This window comes from Phaseolus vulgaris, chromosome 9, assembly GCF_051622355.1.
Source record: "Phaseolus vulgaris cultivar YP4 chromosome 9, ASM5162235v1, whole genome shotgun sequence".
NCBI lineage: Eukaryota > Viridiplantae > Streptophyta > Magnoliopsida > Fabales > Fabaceae > Phaseolus > Phaseolus vulgaris.
In genome coordinates, this window is record NC_143506.1 from 17352658 (window position 1) to 17373618 (window position 20961).

At 35.3% G+C, this 20961-nt stretch overlaps 1 protein-coding gene and 1 non-coding gene across 2 annotated transcripts; one reads left to right on the top strand and one right to left on the bottom strand.

Annotated features, from left to right (window-relative positions):
* Positions 1-5755: 5755 nt before the first annotated feature.
* LOC137822251 (uncharacterized) lies at positions 5756-7238 on the bottom strand. The gene has a single exon (XR_016515763.1). It is a non-coding gene; the product is annotated as an uncharacterized LOC137822251 (transcript).
* Positions 7239-18888: 11650 nt separating this feature from the next.
* Positions 18889-20225, top strand: LOC137821528 (putative 2-oxoglutarate-dependent dioxygenase AOP1). The gene is made up of 3 exons (XM_068626161.2): positions 18889-19281; positions 19454-19781; positions 19872-20225. Exons 1-3 carry the CDS (start codon positions 18893-18895, stop codon positions 20112-20114), a joined length of 960 nt encoding a protein of 319 aa, XP_068482262.2. The 5' UTR covers positions 18889-18892; the 3' UTR covers positions 20115-20225.
* The last annotated feature ends 736 nt before the right edge of the window (positions 20226-20961 follow it).

Sequence of the window (20961 nt, forward strand, 5' to 3'; positions counted from 1 at the left end):
TTTGCCGGTTGACCTGGTCGTCGATTGACTCTAGAAATAGACTGTGACTTCGTCTGTCTCTACTAGAATTTGCTCTTTCCTTTGGGTGTTGGAATGCGGCTCCATTGAAATAGAGAAGACCCTACCTATTGATTGCACTCCGACGATCAAGTCAGTACAGGGCTTATAGAAACAATGAGTAAATAAGCAAGTAGTTTCAGTCTTAGAAATGTGTACCTTTACCAGAGATCACAAATCCCTTTTATAAACTACTTTAGGTTACCTCATTGTAACAACCTTTCCCTCAGGAGAACCTTATCTCGAGTGAAAGTAGGTTCGATGGGAAGACATTCTGTTACGTCGTTACACAATCTTAGTATAACAACGGTACAAAATCTTCCTCCTTGGAGTGCATAATCTTAACAACATGGTCGTCAGGGTACCAACTAATGTACCATCATTATGGGGCCCATCTGTCACTGTAGGCACTCTTACCTTTACGTATCATGCATGTAGCTTTCCCCTAGAAACCCTAGCGCTCTTAGGCTTAGGCATTTCTAATGGGTATTTACTCGTGCTAGACCCCGAATATACTATACCCACCACAAGCACTTTCGCTGATCAGACCTTTCATCTACACGAGTTTTAACACACGTATCTTTAGAAACTCATTATCTTGACTAGACCACAGAACTGACATACTCCACACAAGTGCCGATGTCTGAACTCCTGAGCACCGAACTCAACGCTCAGGTCCAGTACGATCCTTAATCTAATTTGTATTAATTTTACACATTTTTTCATGAAACTGATAAATTATTGCATAGTACTCTCACGAAACCTCCTTTTTATGCGTACTATTTCAACTGAGATGAAAATTGAAGACCTTAATTATGCAAATGATCAAATTTCCTCGTAGTGCGTTCACCAAAAGTTTCATTAAACGAAAAAAATACTACAAGAAGTTTAATAACTGTTTTATCCTTAATTTTAAACAGAAGGAAATTGGTAGAATTTTCTGTCGGTAATATGCCATTATTTTGTACGACTGTGGCATGTAGTAAAACTCTCTAAATGATTCATGATAAATTATTCTAAAAAATATTTTTTTTAACAAATTTGTCCCACTAGTAGTATATATCTAAGCATTTGTAGGACTCATTGCTTTGTGTGTAAAGAGAAATTCAATTAAATGCATGCAACCAATTTTCACCTAGCATGCTCCTATATTCTAGAATACCTTGGTCGTTGAATCTTAGGTATACAACTTAAAAAACATTTAACTTCAGTCCACCAGTCTCTTCTTACTTCTTAGTCAATTTTTTTAAAATTAAAAATAAAAATAATAACTTATCTGAAGTTGAGGGATAAAACATATTAAAGTTATCAACACACTTTTAACATAGTCAAAATTCATTGATAACTGATTTAAGTGTCAATTTTGTCGTAGAGAATGTATACAACAAATAACTTAAGCCAAGTAAGAAGAGAAAAAATTGGAGTTTTATGTCCAGATTTTGCTTTAGTTGTAACATCAACATGAAACTTACTGTATGAAATTTTAGTTTTGACCACAACCATACATTTCTGATATACTATCTCCTTATGCATTTCTGATACTGATACTGCTGATAAAGCTGCACCAGTTTTATTGAAAGATACATAAGTTATAGTTTCTTGCTTCTATCTTACACATGGAGAAGGAAACCTGTATCAAAACGTGCTATTAGGCTATCCTTGTGCACCAAAATGGAATGTCAATAACTGTCATTATTTGTATGTGGTGTTTCAGTATGATTTCACCATGTTGGCTGCCATGTGAATTCTCAATGACCTTCAATGAAAAGTGATTGATGAAATTTGAGGATTTTATTGTGTAAGCATCATCTTGGAACTGTTGAACTCCAAGTTATGAACATAAAAATATAATCATAAGCATATATGACTTAGCATTCTGCTTGTTCCTTGGAGATTCTAGTATTAGTGTATGCACTACATGTCTCAATTTCATGTTCATTTTACTTATCAGAAACTTCATTTTATGATAAAGGATAGTATTACGAAGTGAACTTTAAGCCTAACTCAACCGCATAAAACCGGCTCATGAGGTTGAGGTTTGCACCCACTTATATACAATGAAAGGCCCTAATCTCTAGTCGATGTGGGATCTCCAACACACCCCCTGGGTGGCACGATAGGCCCAACACAAACACTCGCTAGGATAGACTCGAAATGACTCTGATACCATATTACGAAGTGGACTTTAAGCCTAACTCAACCCCATAAAACCGGCTCATGGGGTGAGGTTTGCACCCACTTATATACAATGAAAGACTCTAATCTCTAGTCGATGTGGTATCTTCAACACACCCCCTTCACGTCGAGACTGCCAACTCGTGCGTGGGACTATATATTATGGGTGGTCCGATAGTGACCCGATAGTGGGTGGCACGATAGGCCCAACAAATACTCGCTAGGATAGGCTCGAAATGGCTCTGATACCATATTACGAAGTGGACTTTAAGCCTAACTCAACCCCATAAAACCGGCTCATGAGGTTGAGATTTGCACCCACTTATATACAATGAAAGACTCTAATCTCTAATCGATGTGGGATCTCCAACACACCCCCTGGGTGGCACGATAGGCCCAACACAAACACTCGCTAGGATAGGCTCGAAATGGCTCTGATACCATATTACGAAGTGGACTTTAAGCCTAACTCAACCCCATAAAACCGGCTCATGGGGTGAGGTTTGCACCCACTTATATACAATGAAAGACTCTAATCTCTAGTCTATGTGGTATCTTCAACACACCCCCCTCACGTCGAGACTGCCAACTTGTGCGTGGGACTATATATTATGGGTGGTACATAATCCTAATATTAATAGTAAGATACAGCTGTGATACAAAATAAAAATATAATAAGGATAAAATATAAAACTTCCTAAAAAATACAACACAGTTTTGACACTCCCCCTCAAGCTGGTGAATAGATGTTCTCCATTCCCAGCTTGGATATAATTCTTTCAAAGTTACTGCAGTTCAGCCCTTTGGTGAGTATGTCTGCAAGTTGACTCTGAGTGGACACATATGGGGTGCAGATCAAGCCACTGTCTAACTTTTCCTTGATAAAATGTCTGTCCACCTCGATATGTTTAGTTCTATCATGCTGTACTGGGTTGTGGGCTATGCTAATTGCAGATTTATTGTCACAATATAACCTCATAGGTTCATCCCACCTTATCTACAAGTCTTCCAATATAATCTTCAGCCATAGAAGTTCACATATTCCTTGGGCCATTGCTCGAAATTCTGCTTCATCACTTGATCTAGCTACTACACTTTGTTTTTTACTCTTCCAAGTCACTAGATTTCCACCAAGGAAGGTGCAGTATCCAGTAGTTGATCTCCTATCCACAACTGACTCTGCATAATCTGCATCCGTGTATGCTTCAAGACGAACACTTTTGTTTCGTTTGAACAAAATCCCTCTTCCTAGAGTCCCTTTTAAATACTGCACAATTCTAAGGGCAGCTTGCAAATGTGCCTCCTTTGGTTGGTGCATAAATTGACTGACTAGACTCACAGCAAAAGCAATGTCTGGCCTAGTGTGAGATAAGTAAATAAGCCTACCCACGAGTCTTTGGTACATTTCCTTGTCCGCGACATTATCCTCCTCCGCACTTCCCAACTCTATATTTGGATCAATTGGAGTACTTGCTGGTTTGCAGGCTGTCTTTCCTGTTTCTTTAAGCAAGTCAGTAATATATTTTTGTTGAGATATGAAGATTCCTTTCTTGGAATGGGCCACTTCAATTCCCAAAAAATATTTAAGTCTCCCTAATGTCTTAATCTCAAATTTCGTGGCAAGACGTTGACTTAACATTTGCTGCTCCTCTTTGTCATCTCCAGTTATTATAATATCATCTACATACACCAATAATATTGTTACTCCTCCTGAAACTGAATGTTTGATAAATAAAGTGTGATCTCCTTGGCTCTGTTTGTAGCCCAAACTTGTCAGATAATGCTTCAGATACAGAGGAAGGTGTGGGTGTAGAGTTTAAGTTTGTGAGAAAGGTTTTATGGGTAGGAGAGAATTTTTCAAAGGATAGGAAATTTGATAGAGGGTAAAGTGGCTGTTGGGTGCAGGTTCTGGTTCCTTTTCTAAGGGCAATAGGAAGATCCAGGTTTTGATCCACCTGTGCTTCTGAATTTTCCAAAATAAACTCATTAGAATTATTGGAATTTCTAGGATTAGAAACTGTTACCTCATGTAAAGATGGTAGGTTGGATTCTTGGACATGGATAGATTCTGGAATGACCTTTGCTCTTCTTGAATATACCAGATTTTTTCCAAATTTCCCACCACCATTAGGTGCAAATTCAAGTGCTTGTTCAGGAGCTGATTCAGGTCTTGCTGCTGGTTCAGCTGGTTTAGGTGCTTGTTTTGTTCTTGTCTCAGTTTCAGGGACAACAATGCTATTTGTCCCAATTTCAGGTCCAAATGCCATATTTGGAAGCATGAGAGGCTCATCTTCCTCTCTTACATTCTCCCCCTGAAGATGAGGCTAGAAGTAGCTCTCTTGTTCGTTGAATGTGACATCCCTTGACACAAAGAATCTCTTTGACGGGGGGTGAAAACACTTGTATCCCTTTTGTGTGGTTGAGTACCCTAAGAATACACATTTGACAGCCCTAGGGTCCAATTTTCCCCTTTCATTACTATGAACATGCACAAAGGATACACGCCCAAATATTCCAGGTTGGAGTTTATTTGTAGGGTTTAGGTGTGGGTAGAAGGAGGATAGGACTTCCATGGGGCTTTTTGATGCTAAGATTTTAGAGGGTAACCTATTGATTAGGTAGGTGGCAGTAAGAAGATCTTCCCCCCAAAATTTCTTAGGGACATGATTTTGAAAAAATAGAGCTCTAGTTTGGTCTAATAAGTGCCCATTTTTTCTTTCTGCAATCCCATTCTGTTGGGGTGTGTTAACACATGAAGACTCATGAATTATCCCTTCCTTTTGGCAAAAAGAGTTTAGCACCAGGTTAAAGTAGTCCTTGGCATTATCAGACCTAATTCTCTTGATATTAACTCCAAATTGATTTTTAATCATAAACACAAACTGAACAAAAATGGAGCTAACCTCATATTTATGTTTCAATAGGAAAACCCAAGCCACCCGTGTACAATCATCTATGAAGGTTAAAAACCACTTAGCACCTGAGATATTAGGAATATTAGCAGGACCCCAGACATCAGTATGGATAAGAAAAAAAGGGAAAAGACTCATTTTATTACTAATGGGGAAAGGTACACGCTTGTGTTTCGCAAGCTCACACACCTCACAATGGAGACTCTCCACATTTAAATTCTTAAACAAGGAAGGGAATATCACTTTTACAACTTGAAATGAAGGGTGTCCTAGCCGACAATGATATAGTTGAGCTTTCTCTTTACTGGTCATGGTGGATTCAGATATGAGGACTTTAAGCCTAACTCAACCCCATAAAACCGGCTCATAGAGTTGAGGTTTGCACCCACTTATATACAATGAAAGGCTCTAATCTCTAGTCGATGTGGGATCGACAACACACCCCCCTCACGCCGAGACTGTCAACTTGTGCGTGGGACTATATATTATGGGTGGTCCGATAGCGGCCCGATAGCGGGTGGCACGATAGGCCCAACACAAACAATCGCTAGGATAGGCTCGAAAATGGCTCTGATACCAAGATTATGATCCTCCATGTAGTATAGGCCATTTCATTCTCTAGCATGTCCAATCATCCTCCCTGAGTTCTTGTCCTGAAATACACAATAGTTGTTATGAAAAACAATGTTACAAGAGAGATCTTTTGTGAGTTTCTGTACAGAAATCTGATTGGTGGACAATTTAGGGACATGAAGGACATTTTTTAATGTTATAGATGGGCTTATTTGGACTTCTCCTTGACCTGCGGCAGTTATACATGTTCCATCTGCTGTGGAAATTTTCTTGTTGCTAGGACATGGGAAATATGTGGAGAAGTATTTAGGTAGAGGGGTCATATGGTCAATAGCACCAGAATCTAGTATCCAGAAATGGGTAAAAGGTGTATCTGAAGCAGTAAGTCCAAAAGAAAATGGAAACTTACCAGAATATGTTAAGGAGCACATACCTGAGGGCTTCTCCAATTTACTAAGGAAGGACCTTACCCTTTCTATCTCTTCATGATTCAGCTGGACAGATTCTTCTCCTTGTCCATTAACAATGTGTGCTTGTCTTTGTCCTTCCCTTTTTGGAGGGCCTCCTTTCTGGCCCCATTCTCTGCTTGGGGGTTTTCCATGTAATTTCCAGCACTTTTCCCTTGTGTGGCGCGGCTTGTTGCAGTAGGTACACCAGACTTCCTCCTGTTTTTTCTCTATATTGGAAAACCCGCTTTTCTTCTGGTTAGTTATCATGGTTGTTCCTCCTTCAGCTTTCATTGCTGAGCTTTCAGTAGTTGGGGTCTCCAACATCAGTCCTCTCCTGCTTTCTTCACTCCGAATAATGGCTACCACTTCATTAAGCCCTGGGACTTTCTCTTTTCCCAAGATTTGGATTCGAACCTGATCATATTCAGGATTTAGGCCTACCAAGAAATCATAGACTCTATCTTGTTCAATATACTCCTTAAGGATTGCTGAGTCTTCTGAACATTTTGCTTTTATAACTCGGTAGTGATCCAATTCCATCCATAGGGACTTGAGTTGATTGGCATATTCTGTAACAGATTTGTTTCCCTGCTTGGCAACCACGATTTTCACTTTTACATCATATATTTGAGCAGCATCCTATGCCTTAGAATAGGTTTGTTCTACTGCCTCCCAAATTTTCTTTGATGATTTAAGGAACATGCAGGTATCACTGATTTCTGGGACCATTGAATTCCACAGCCATGCCATGATCATGGAGTCTTCTTCATCCCATGATTTGAACTTGGCATCCTGTTCATCAGGGGCAATATCAGTCAGGTGACTGACCTTTCCTTTTCCTTTCAAGATGGTTCTAATGAGTTGAGACCATTTGAGATAATTTTTTCCATTTAATCTATAAGCAGAATGAACATTCTGCAATTCTCCAGCAGTTTGGGATCTGTCCCCAATAGGATTCACGATCTCAGTGATCTCAGCCATCACAGTGATGAACAGTAGCGGCGGTGAACAGTAACCGTGATGAACAGTGGCGTGGTGAACAGTAACCGCGGTGAACAGTAGCCGCGGTGAAGGCTACACAGCGATGAAGGCTGCGATTAGGCCAAGGTTGTGCAGCAATGACGGCTGCAACTTAGGGTTTTCAGGCACGGTCAGAGACTCCTAAAGATCAGGAGCTTTGATACCATATCAAGTTTAGAAGGAATAATATTTTCTTCTATTAAATTATGAGGTCATTAGACCTATATATACATGAGTGGTAAGAGTTCTAGTTTTTTATCCTTTAATGCTTCTAGTACTGAAAATATCTGGATTATAGACTCTGGTGCTACTGATCATATGACACCTCATTCCTCTTCTTTTTCATCCTACACTACTTTATCCGGTAAGCCATATATTACTGTTGCTAATGGTTCCACTACCCCCATTAATGGTCGTGGTAAAATTCACCTTCAACCTTCATTTCCTTTAAAAAATGTGCTTTATGTTCCCAAACTATCCAATAACCTCTTGTCTATTCAAAAGATTACCCAAGATTTAAATTGTGCAGTGGTATTTTTCCCTTCCCATTGTGTTTTTCAGGATCTTGCCACGGGGAAGACTATTGGAATTGCTAAAGAGCAGGGCGGGTTATATTATTTACAACATGAAGAAAGTAAAAAGGGTGCTAGACTACAGGCACACACTTCTAATCTTCAGCAAGGTCGTGAATCTTGGTCATCCTCTCAGATATGGCTTCAACACAGATGTCTTGGTCATCCTCCATTTAGTACCCTAAAGTCCTTATTTCCTGTTTTATTTACAAAAGTGTCTGCTGAGTCATTTCATTGTGATGTTTGTCAGTTTGCTAAACACCATCGGACAACTTTTCCTCCCAATGGTAATAAAAGTTCTAAACCTTTTGATCTTATTCATTCAGATGTATGGGGCCCTTCACCTATTCCTAATATCTCGGGTGCAAAATGGTTTGTTTCATTTATTGATGATTGTACTCGAGTTACTTGGATATTCCTCATGAAAGATAAGTCTGAAGTTTTTCACTTGTTTGTAAAGTTTTACAGAATGATTCAAACACAATTTGAAAGTCCAATTAAGAAATTGCGTTCTGATAATGGAAGAGAATATGTGAACCAAAACCTTTCCAAGTTCCTTGTGGAAAATGGAGTTGTTCATGAATTAACCTGTGTGGACGCTCCTCAACAAAATGGGGTTGCTGAAAGGAAAAATCGTCATCTCCTTGAGGTTACTCGAGCTTTACTTTTCCAAACATCTGTTCCTAGATCTTACTGGGGGGAAGCAGTCCTGACTGCCACTTATTTGATTAATAGATTACCCTCTGGGTTCTAGAGGGTGTTACTCCTATTCAGGTTATGACCACATTCTATCCTTCTATTCCCATGTTGAATAGTCTTCAGAATCGTGTCTTTGGTTGTCCTGCTTTTGTCCATGTCCATAGTCCTTATCGGGGTAAGTTAGATCCTCGTGCCATCAAATGTGTCTTCATCGGTTATGCCCCCAACAAAAAGGGGTACAAATTTTATCATCCTCAAAGTCGTAAAGTTTATATTTCCAAAGATGTCACCTTCCATGAAACAGAGTCTTTATTTCCTAGTTCTCAGCTTCAGGGGGAGAGTATTCAAGAAGCTGAGGACCTTGAGTTGCCACCTTTTCCTTTGTTGCAGGATTTCGTTCTTAGGGAGGATGACAAAGACCCTGCACCAACATCATTACCAGAGAAGAATAATGAAGACAAATATTTTGGAAAACAATATCAGCGAAGGCAACAAGAACCCGTCCTGGTCGAACAACAACTTCAATTGTCTGAACCGGAGGTAAGAACTCATACCAGTGAGACTCTTGAGGACACCTTAAATACTGCTTTTGAACCTAACCTAAATGATTTACCTATTGCCTTGAGAAAAGAAAAAAGATCTTGTGCCAAATATCCTATATCCCAATTTGTGTCTACAGAAAAACTTTCTATGCAGCACCAGAGTTTTCTTTCAGCTATTGATTCTATCAAAATCCCTACATCGGTACAAGAAGCCTTAAAAGATGAGAACTGGATTCGAGCCATGAATGAAGAAATGAGCGCGTTAGAAAGGAATGAGACTTGGGAGATTGTAGAGAGACCAAAAGATAAGAAAGCAGTGGGTTGTAGGTGGATATACACAGTTAAGTATAAGTCTGATGGCACACTGGATCGGTATAAAGCAAGGTTGGTTGCAAAAGGGTACACTCAAACCTATGGGATCGATTATGAGGAGACTTTTGCTCCAGTGGCAAAAATGAATACCGTCAGGATTATTCTCTCCCTGGCAGCACACTTTGGTTGGGCAATGCATCAATTTGATGTTAAAAATGCCTTCTTGCATGGAAGCTTGGAGGAAGAAGTATACACGGAGATTCCACCTGGTTATGGTATTGTTAATGAAGGGAATAAGGCGTGCAGACTTAAGAAGGCCCTATATGGTCTTAAACAATCACCTTGTGCTTGGTTTGGAAGGTTTACTCAAGCTATGGTATCTTTGGGGTACCGACAAAGCCAAGGTGACCATACTCTGTTTATAAAACATTCTCATAATGGTAAACTCACTCTACTTTTGGTCTATGTAGATGATATGATTATTACAGGTGATGATGAGATTGAAAACAACATTTGAGGGAGAGATTAGCTGCTCAATTTGAAATGAAGGATCTTGGGAAGCTGAAGTACTTCCTTGGGATAGAGGTTGCTTACTCGAGACAGGGCATCTTTATTTCTCAAAGGAAATACATCCTTGATCTTCTCAAAGAGATTGGTAAGTTGGGTTGTAAGCCCACTGGAGTGCCAATAGAGCAAAATAGGATTGGGAATGATGAGGAAAACCCAAAAGTGGAGAAGACACAATATCAAAGACTTGTGGGAAAACTCATTTATCTTTCACACACTAGGCCAGATATAGCCTATGCAGTTAGTGTGGTTAGTCAATTTATGCATGATCCAAGAGAAAGACACTTGCAGGCAGTAGATAAAATTATTCAGTACTTAAAAGCCTCTCCAGGAAAAGGATTGCTATTCAAAAAGGGGGAAAACTTATCCATGAAAGTATATACTGATGCGGACTATGCAGGATCGATTGTTGATAGGAGATCCACCACAGGCTACTGCATGTTCTTGGGTGGAAATCTGGTGACATGGAGGAGCAAGAAGCAAAATGTAGTTGCAAGATCAAGTGCAGAGGCAGAATTTAGAGCCATGGCTCAAGGGGTGTGTGAACTCTTATGGATGAAGATCATACTTGATGACCTAAAAATAAAATATGAAGCTCATATGAGTTTGGCATGTGATAATAAGTCTGCTATCAGTATTGCACACAATCCAGTTCAACATGATCGAACAAAGCACGTAGAGATAGACCGACACTTTATTAAAGAGAAGTAGGATGATGGTCTTATAGCCACTGAGTACATCCCTTCAAGACTCCAATTGGCAGATATGTTTACTAAGGGACTTCCCACAAAACAATTCGAAGATCTTACTTGCAAGTTGGGAATGATAGATATACATTCACCAACTTGAGGGGGAGTGTTGCATAATCAGGAGAATTATGTTATAATTAAGTGCAGATTCCATTTTATATTTATTAGGACAGATTTGTTAGTGATTTGATTTTATTTGATTTGTACAGCTTTAAACACTCATTATTTCTGGCTTTCATTGCCTATTATTTCTGTCTTTAATTAGGTTGTAAAACAGTCTATAAATAGAGACTGTAATCACATTTGTAAGATATCTCAGAAATATATTTCATCTATTTCTTTCCACTGATAGCAAACATTTAAAACTCTTGCATTCTATATTTAAGTACATTTCAGAAAAGTGACTTCATTCATATTTTCATATACAGTCTGTACCTTTTTCTACTGAAAATAAAAAGCTGGAGAATATCAATAAATAATGCTAAAAGAATTTACACTTTGACTTTCAAAATTAGACATGCATTTCACTAAAAGAAAATCATGAAATATAAACCAATTTTTAGATAACAAAATAATTAGTTACAATAGTAACTAAATTAGAAACCATTTTAGAAACTATTTTTTTTTTCTAAATTAGTTTCTATTATTGTTAAATGGTTTATAAATTAGTATCTAATTAATAACCAAAGCTTTTGTCACCAAATTTAGAAATTAAATAATTGGTAGTTAAAACCTTGATTGCTAATTAGATACCAATTTAGAACTATTTAACAATAATAGAAAGTAATTTTAGAAACCAATTTTTTTTTTAGTTTCTAAAATGATCTCTAATTTAGTTACTATCACAATTAATTATATTGGTCTTTAAAAATTGATTTCTATTTCATGATTTTCTTGTAGTGTTTTCAGAGTTGCCAATACCAAGGGGATGGAGATTAGAGAGTTCAAATCCAATGCATGACTAATTTATATTTATACTTCAACTCGGTTATCAATATACCTATATTTTTTTTTGGAGAAGGTGAAAAAAACATTGGGAGGGAAAATTAGTTGGTACATTTATATGAAAAAGTTATATTCCCGAGTCAACAAATTGCTTAAGTTGTCATCTTATTTATTGGAGTCTACACTAGTGCAGAAAGATAAAACAAGTGCGGCTATTTCGAATTTATAAATGCGGCTTTATAGCCGCATTTGATCAACACGCACTTGTAAATCAAGAAATATAAATGCGGCTATATAGCCGCATTTATAAATACCATTTACAAGTGCGGCTATTTGCTTTAACTGCACTTGTATATGCCAAATCATTAAAAAAAATTTAAAAATTTTAAAACATCGTCAATCTTGTGTGAAGGCAACGTTGATGAAGAGTCACGGGAGCGCCAACAACGGTGGCGGCAGCAGAAGCGACGGTGGACAGGGAAGCAGCAACGGAGCAAACCAAAAAACCCACAAGAACCCACGAAGACAATGAAAGAGTACTGAGCAATGCAAGAAACCAAACAATGTAAGAAAAACGAATGCCAACCAACGAAACAGTGCTTCGAGACCACCAATGCAAGGAAAAAAACATATATAAGAAAAACGAAAACATCTATGCATATATTTGTGAAGATGAAGAGGAAGAAAGAGAGCTCAAGAAACTTGCATTGCACAAATGGAATGCAGATGCAGCAGAAGGAGACGAATTCAGAGTGCGAACGCAAAACGAAGGCAAAAACAAGAAAGAAAATATGAAATTGTGTGTGGCGCGCTTCAAAATTTAGGGTAAAAAAGGATTTACGAATGCGGCTAAAGGTAAAACCGCATTCGTAAATCAAAGAGTTTTGATTTACGAATGCGGTTATACAAATAACCGCATTCGTAAATCAAGCGCTTTAATTTACGAATGCGGCTATACAAATAGCCGCATTTATATAGCCGCATTCGTAAATCAAAACTCTTTGATTTACGAATGCGGCTATTCAAATAGCCGCATTCGTAAATCAAAATAATTTCAAAAATGCTACCGCATTTTTTACGAAAGCGGGTAGCGCAAAAGCCGCACTAAATAAAGAGTATCTTTTTCTTCTTTTTGCACTAGTGTTATTAAGAAATAGAATAGTATATTTCATTAAAGTCTCTTTCAATCTTATAAAATTGACTTACAAAATGAGATTTGTATCCACCTATAATTTTATAAAATTGATTTATAACATAAGATTTATAACTACTTATATACTATAAAATGTCTTCATCTTTAGTTGATGCAGAATTTCCAAGAATCAGATTAGTAGATTTTACTTTAATTGCATAAATCATCCCATGTATATAAGGTTTGGAATTGTCAACCCAAAATAAAGGTAAACAAGAGAGATAAGAAATTGTGTTAATTTAAATTCTTAGATACCGGTATAGGCAATCCATTGGCCATCAATTACAAAATGCTTGTCTGAGAGTAAACAAAAGTTGGATATGATGCTTTCTTGAAAATGGATGTGTTGCATGCAAAAAAACAAACCTACACTTTGCCTATATCGTGTCCTCAAGGATTGAATGGATATGCAAAAGATTGGACTTCCTCAAATCCAAAACTCAATCCCCATGTTAAAGGAGTTAACAGAATGCATGTAAAGCCTTTTGTAATTATCTCTATTCTCTGCTTGTACCCATATGATATACAAAATAATAATATCTCTATTCTCTTTGCATTCTTTTCTCTCTCTCTGGCTTGCTGTTATTCTTACATGGTATACAGAGCCTACAATTTTTTTCCCCAGTCATGGCTTCTTCTTCCTCTCTCACTTCCGCTCCCACCGTTTCTTTTTCATCATCCCTGTTCAACTTCACACTTTCCCCATTGCCCTTTCTCTCAAACTCACGGATGACAACTTTCTGGTTTGGAGTCAACAGGTGCTTGCCCAGGTTGAGGGTCTCAATCTTCTTTCTTTCTTGGAATCTCCTCTCACTCCTCCTCATTTTCTGTCTGGATCCACCACCATCAACCCTGGTTTTTCTCTTCACAGGCAATCTGCTTTTTGCTTCTACGTCTCCCGTCTATGCTTACACAAATGGTTGGATTACGATGTGCTCATCTTATATGGGACAAATTGAAGGTCTATTATGCTTCCCACACTCGCACCAAAATTCGAAAACTCAAGCTCCAGTTGAAAACGCCCAAACACGACCACTCAATCTATGCCTACATTCTTGATATCAAGAAAGTTGTGGACTCTCTTGCTGCCACTGATTCTACCATCTCCTATGAATATCACATCGATGTTGTTTTGGATGGTCTTCCTGAAGAGTACGATGCCTTTATCACGTCTATCACCTCTCGTCTTGATCCTTATACCATTGAGAATATTGAAGCTTTGATTTTATCCCAAGAAGAAAGGTTCGAGAAACATCGGTCCCTTGCGAATTATCTTATCCTAGCTAATGTTGCTTATACCAACTGGTCTTCTTCCCCTTCTTCCACCTCTGTTTTTCGTGGAAATAACGTGCATGGTGGCCACGAGTTCTTCAGGTCAAATACCAACAACATGGGACATCAATCTTCTCACGACCCATACTCTTCTTGGATTGACCAATCTTTCTCTACAACTTCTGTCCGCGTTCAGTGTCAGCTCTGCTTCAAATATGGTCACACAACTCTCACTTGCTGGACTCGTTCTGATACCAAGATGTCTTCACAGATCTATGCTAATACAACTTTCTTCACATCTTGATCAATCTGAGCCTTCCATCTTGGGCACTCCTTCAACTGTCCAAGATCCCTTGTGGTATCCCGACACCGGTGCCACCCATCACATAACTCATGACCCCTCTGTTTTCTCATCCACAAACACTTACAGTAGTAATGATTTTGTCCAACCTGGTAATGGTTCAAGTATTCCCATTCGTGATTTTGGTTATGCTTTTCTTTCTTCTCCTAGTTCTTCTCATTTTTTTAAACTACATAATCTTCTCCACATGCCCTCTATTAATAAAAATCTTTTAAGTGTATCACAGTTTGCCTGTGATAATGGAGTGTTCTTTGAATTCTTTGCTGACCATTGCTTTGTCAAAAACCAAGTTACAAAAGAGACTCTTCTCCAAGGAAAAGTTCATGATGGCCTTTATGTTTTTCCACACTTACGAAGATCTATGCCACCCTCTATTCATGTGCAACCTTATGTTAATACTGCTTTTTCTAATACTGTTGTGAACAATTATGATGTTTGGCACCAACATCTTGGACATGCCTCAACTCGAATATTCAGCATATTATGCATTTACAAAACATTACCTATAATAAAATTGCTGCTTTCTGTGATGCTTGTGCTAAATCTAAATCTCATTAGTTACCCTTTTCACATTCCCTCACTCCCTACACTGCACCGTTACAATTAGTTTTTGTTGATATATGGTGTCCCTCACACACTTCTTCCACAAATGCTTCTTTATATTACATTGCTTTTCTTGATGTGCTCTCTAAGTTTACTTGGTTATATCTTCTAAAATCCAAATATGAAGTTACTGCTGTGTTTTTACAATTTAAACTTTTTGCGGAAAAACAAACTGGTTTTCCTATCAAAGCTCTTCAAAGTGATAATGCAAAAAAAATTATCTCTTTAACAAAAACATTGCATCAATTTGGTATTGCTCATCGTCTTACTTGTCCACACTAGCAAAATGGTTCTATTGAGAGGAAACATCGTCACGTTGTTGAAACTAGTCTTGCCCTTCTTGTTGCTTCTTCCCTTCCTCTCACTTTTTGGGCAGAGGCGTTTACTTCTGTTGTTTATATCATCAACATATTATCTACTTTTGTTTTAAACGACCTCAATCCTTATGAAACGTTGCTTTCTCTTAAACCTAACTATAAGTTTCTTAAATTTTTTGGGTGTGTTGACACCTCGTCTCATGGTCTCCATCTTTGTTCCTCTCCAACGTACTCCATCATTGGTTTCAACGACTCTGACTGGGCGACCAATTTGGATGATCGTAAATCAACAACTGGTTATTGTATCTTCATTGGCCATAATCCAATTTTGTGATTTTCAAAGAAGCAAAAAGTTGTTTCTAGGAGCAGCACATAAGCGGAATATAGGAGTGTTGTTGTTGTGCTAGCTGACATGATCTAGATCCAATCACTTATGCATGAGTTTCGAATCAGTTCTCCTACCCCACAACTGTACTGTGACAATTTGAGTGTTGTTCAACTAGCTGCAAACCTCATCCTGCACTCTCGTTCTAAGCATTTTGAATTAGACTTGTATGAGATCATATTCTTGCTAAGAGTCTCACTCTCATTCACTTACCATCACAGTTTCAAATTGCAAACATTTTAACCAAGACTATTTTTGGGTCTCTTTTCATCCTTTCAAAAGTAAACGTAGAGTGTTTGATAAATCTTCCCACCTAAAACTTAGGGAGATGCTATAACAGAGTTAACATAATGCATGTAAAGTCGTCTGTATAAATACCCATATATGCATGTACCATATGATATACATAATAATAGTCTCTCTATTCTCTTTCTTTTTGCATTCTTTTCTCTCTCTCTGGCTTGCTGTTATTCTTACACCCCAAAGCTAAGTTTAGAGTGTAAACCAAATAATGAAGCAGAATATCATAGTTATGATGCGTCCTATAACAATTGAGAAAAGGAAAACAAGCTACAACTTCATTTTTTTTTATGGAGATGTATAGTTATTAATTCCAAGAAGCTGACAGGGAACAAACTATGCATCTGAACAACCCTTTGAATGGTTATTAATTCCAAGAAGTTGAAAGGGAACAAATTATGTGCATCTAAAGAACAACGTCTGCAAAGTTCATGTTCAACTAAACTCATAAAATTTGGATTATCTAAGGATTATTTAGTTTTTACTTTAAAATTTTGGATTATTTTTTAATTTAATGTTTGAGATATGATATTTAAATATTTAATGTACACCAATAACACCTGTACGAGGTACTTACTATTTATTTAAATAGTTAACCATTGAATTTTAATTTTGAAGTAGGTAATCAATTACTTATTTATTGTAGGAGATTCAAAAGTCATGCATATTAATATTAAAAAGCAACCCCTCCAATATTTATTATATTTATCATTTAGAGTTTTGAATGAATTAATTGCAATAAAAAAAATCAGATTTACCGTTGAATTATTATTTATGGATCTAGATATTAATCTGCATGTAAATTTAACATTATCATTGAATATTATTCATTAATATAAATTTATAGATAAATTCAATATTAACTACAAAATATTAATTATGAAATATTAATAAAAAATATGAATTTGTAGATAAATTTAACATTTTCTAAAGGTTACTACCAACAGATCTTTATGTGTAGGTAAATTTTATATTACTCACAAATTTTACTTATGAATCTATATCTATAGGTAAATTTAATATACGGATTGAAATTAATAAGTATTACCTATGAACTCAAATGGATAAATATTACCTACATACTCAAGTTGGTAGATCTTCCTTACGGATTAAAGTTAGTGGATATTACCTTTGACTTGAAGTTGGTAAATAGTATATAACACTACAAGAAAATCCTCAAATAGAAACCAATTTTTAGAGATCAAAACAATTAGTTGTAATAGTAACTAAATTAGAGACCCATTTTAGAAACTAAAAAAAATGGTTTCTAAATTAGTTTCTATTATTGTGAAATAGTTTCTAAATTGGTATTTAATTAGCTACCAAGGTTTTAACTACCAATTACATAGATTCTAAATTTGGTAGCAAAAAACCTTAGTTGCTAATTAGATACCAATTTAGAAACCATTTAACAATAATATAAACTAATTTAGAAACCAAAAATTTATTTAATCCCTAAAATTGTCTCTAATTTAGTTACTATAACAACTAATTATATTTTGTTTCTAAAATTGGTTTCTATATCAGGATTTTCTTGTAGTGTAAGAACTATAGTTGATAAGTATACATATTATTAACATTATAAAATTAATAATATTAATATAATAATATAAATAATATGAATTTATAATTATAATAATATTAGCGATATTAATCATATTAATAATATTGATAATATTAATAGTATTAATGATGTTAATAATATTATAATGATATTAATAATAATAGTAATGATAATATTAATTATATTAATAATAATATTAATTATATTAATTATATTAATAATTATATTAATTATATTAATTATATTAATAATATTAATTGATATTAATAATATTACTAATATTAGTGTATTAATATTAATAATATTAATTTTCATAATCATAATAATAAATATAATCATGATAATTATAATAATAATTATAATATAATATTAAAATTTATTCCGTAATTAATTTTTTTTGTCAGAATTTAAATTTGAGTCCTCCCAATTTATTTATAATATATTAATAATAATTATAATAACATTTTATTAATATATTAATAATAATTATGATAACATTTTATAAATATATAAAATGCTTATCTTTAAATTCTAATTTCTCGTAGATAAATCCAATTAGTAGTGACAAGTGCTCATAATAACTCATTCTCAAGCAGTCTCCAAAGCTTGAAAAGGATATTTCATTCCTCTCCCAACTTTACTAAAATGGTATTTCTCCTTCCTATAAGAACAATATCCATTATTTCTTTTTTTTTAAGTGAAGTTACAACCTATGTACCACGGATAATAACACATGATACGACACGGACACATAATATATGTATAAATCTTCAAAATGTAAAATATGGGAATACGGATTTATATATTATATAATTATGAGTTATATAAATTGACAATATATAAAAAATTATGTGCACTAACACTAGAAGAAAATCATCAAATAGAAATCAATTTTTAGAGACCAAAATAATTAGTGGCAAGAGTAAACTAGAGACCATTTTAGAAACTAAAAAACAAAATGGTTTCTAAATTAGTTTATATTATTGTTAAATAGTTTCTAAATTGATATCTAACTAGCTACCAAAATTTTAACTATCCAATATTTAGCTAGTTAGATATCAATTTATAAACAATTTTATAATAATATAAACTAATTTAAAAAATAAAAAATTATTTAGTTCTTAAAATGATATCTAATTTAATCATTATAGCAACTAATTATTTTTTTATCTAAAATTAATTTTTATTTCATGATTTTTTTTTAGGGGAAACTTGCAATTGAGAGTTTAAACATATTGTTTTAAATGAGATTCCATCTGAACTTTACACTATATATAGCAGAACTTTGTGTAAGAACATTCCACACAGAAAGAGAAAGAGAGTGAAATGAAAAGTGAGAGTGAGAATATGATGATCCCATGCTTTGATTTTTGCAAGGGTGGGATGGGGTTATTAGAAGAAGGGAGTGAGGAGTGGAAAGAAATGAGCAAGAATGTGAGAGAAGCATGCGAGAGTCATGGTTGCTTCTTCTTGAAGTGTGATGATATCATCCCCAAGAGTTTATTTGAAGAAATGTTTAATAACATGAAAGCTTTGTTTGATTTGCCTGAAGAAACAAAACAGAAACATGTGAGTCCAAAGCCTTATAGGGGCTACACTGGCAAGAACACTCTCATTCCTATCTTTGAAAGCTTTGTAGTCGATGATATTCCTCTCTCAGACACTGCTGAAGCCTTCACTAACCTCATGTGGCCTCAAGGAAATCCACCATTCAGGTTTTTGTTTACGTTTACTTGGTTTCAAAGATTAAACATACATCAAGTTAAATATATCTAGAGTTATACATGCAGTTCTTATAATCAATTATAGTTTGATTTGAATGAATTTCAACAATCGTGGTAGAGAAAAATAGCTAACATGCATTGCTACTACGTGTTTTTCATACAGTCAGACACTGAAGACCATGAGTTTAAAGATGTTGGAACTAAGTTTCCTGATCCTGAAAATGATAGTGGAGGATTATGACCTTCCGCAACATTACATTTTGGATGTCGAAAAACTGAATGCCTGCAGCAGTTCACGATTGATGAAATACGAAGTTCCTGAAAAGAATGAAGACTCAAAGAACTCCACGGTAGCTCACACTGACAAAAATGGCTTAACCATTTTATGCCAAAATGTCCAGGGGCTGCAGGTTTTATCCAGAACAGACAAATGGATTGAACTGGAGATACCCCAAAACGGGTTTGTGGTCATTGTTGGTGATATACTAAAGGTACATATGTCAAATAATTTTATTGTAATGAATTGAAATTCTTGCAGAATAGTGATGAACTAATTATGATTATGTTACATGAATGAATAGGCATGGAGCAATGGGAGGCTTCATCCAGTGACACACAGAGTGGTGTTGAATGGAGAAGAAGAGAGGTACTCATTTGTTTTGTATACAATGCCAAAGGAAGAGACGAACATTGAAGTGCCCCATGAGTTGGTGGATGAAAAATCTCACCCCCTTCGTTATCATTCATTCAACTTCGGAGAGTACATGTCTTACTTTCTCTCAGATTTCAAAGAGAAATCTATTGAGATGTTTGCAGGTCTTTGAAAGCTTCGTACAATGTTTACAACTATGTACTGGAACAAAGCAAAATATGCATTATCTATATTTATAAAACTCCTCTTATGTAATCATTAATAAAACTCTTCATATGGATTATACATGTTTACTTGAATACAAAACAATAACTAAACCGTAGTCTATATATAAACTATTTCAATACCAGTTTACTTTCATTAAGTGTTCAACATTAAAGAAGTTGCTTAAACATATCTTTCATTATAATTTCATGACAATTCTTCAAAGCAAAATTAGACTTAGTTTCACGACAAAGAAATGTTAGATATGATTCATCTTTGTCGTTTTCTTGAAATAATTACACTTAGTTTCTCAATTTTTTCTTGTTACTTTAATTTCTCATCATCTTTGGTTGCAATTATCACACTTCCCTACATGATATTTCTACAAGAAGTATATTTAAAACTACATTCAAGAACATGTCACATAACTCCCACACAATTGTTTAGAGTTTTGAACTTGTTTCTTGAACGTCAATGCTTGAATAAATCAATCCTAATCTTATCATTCTCATCATTATATTAGTCATTAATGAATAACTTCACTGCAATTAGAAGTTACAGAGTTTTTAACTACAATACAACAAAATCATTAAATAACAAGTGACAACAAATACTTAATTATCATATAAACTAAATTAGATATTATTTTAGAGACTAAAAAATTATTGATATTTTTAAAGTAGTTTCTATTATTAATAAAAATTTATAAAATGGTTTCTAAATTGGTATCTAACTTACTACCAAGATTTTAACGGTTAATATTTTAGTTTCTAAATTAGTTTATAAAAAATTAATAAAGACTAATTTAGAATATG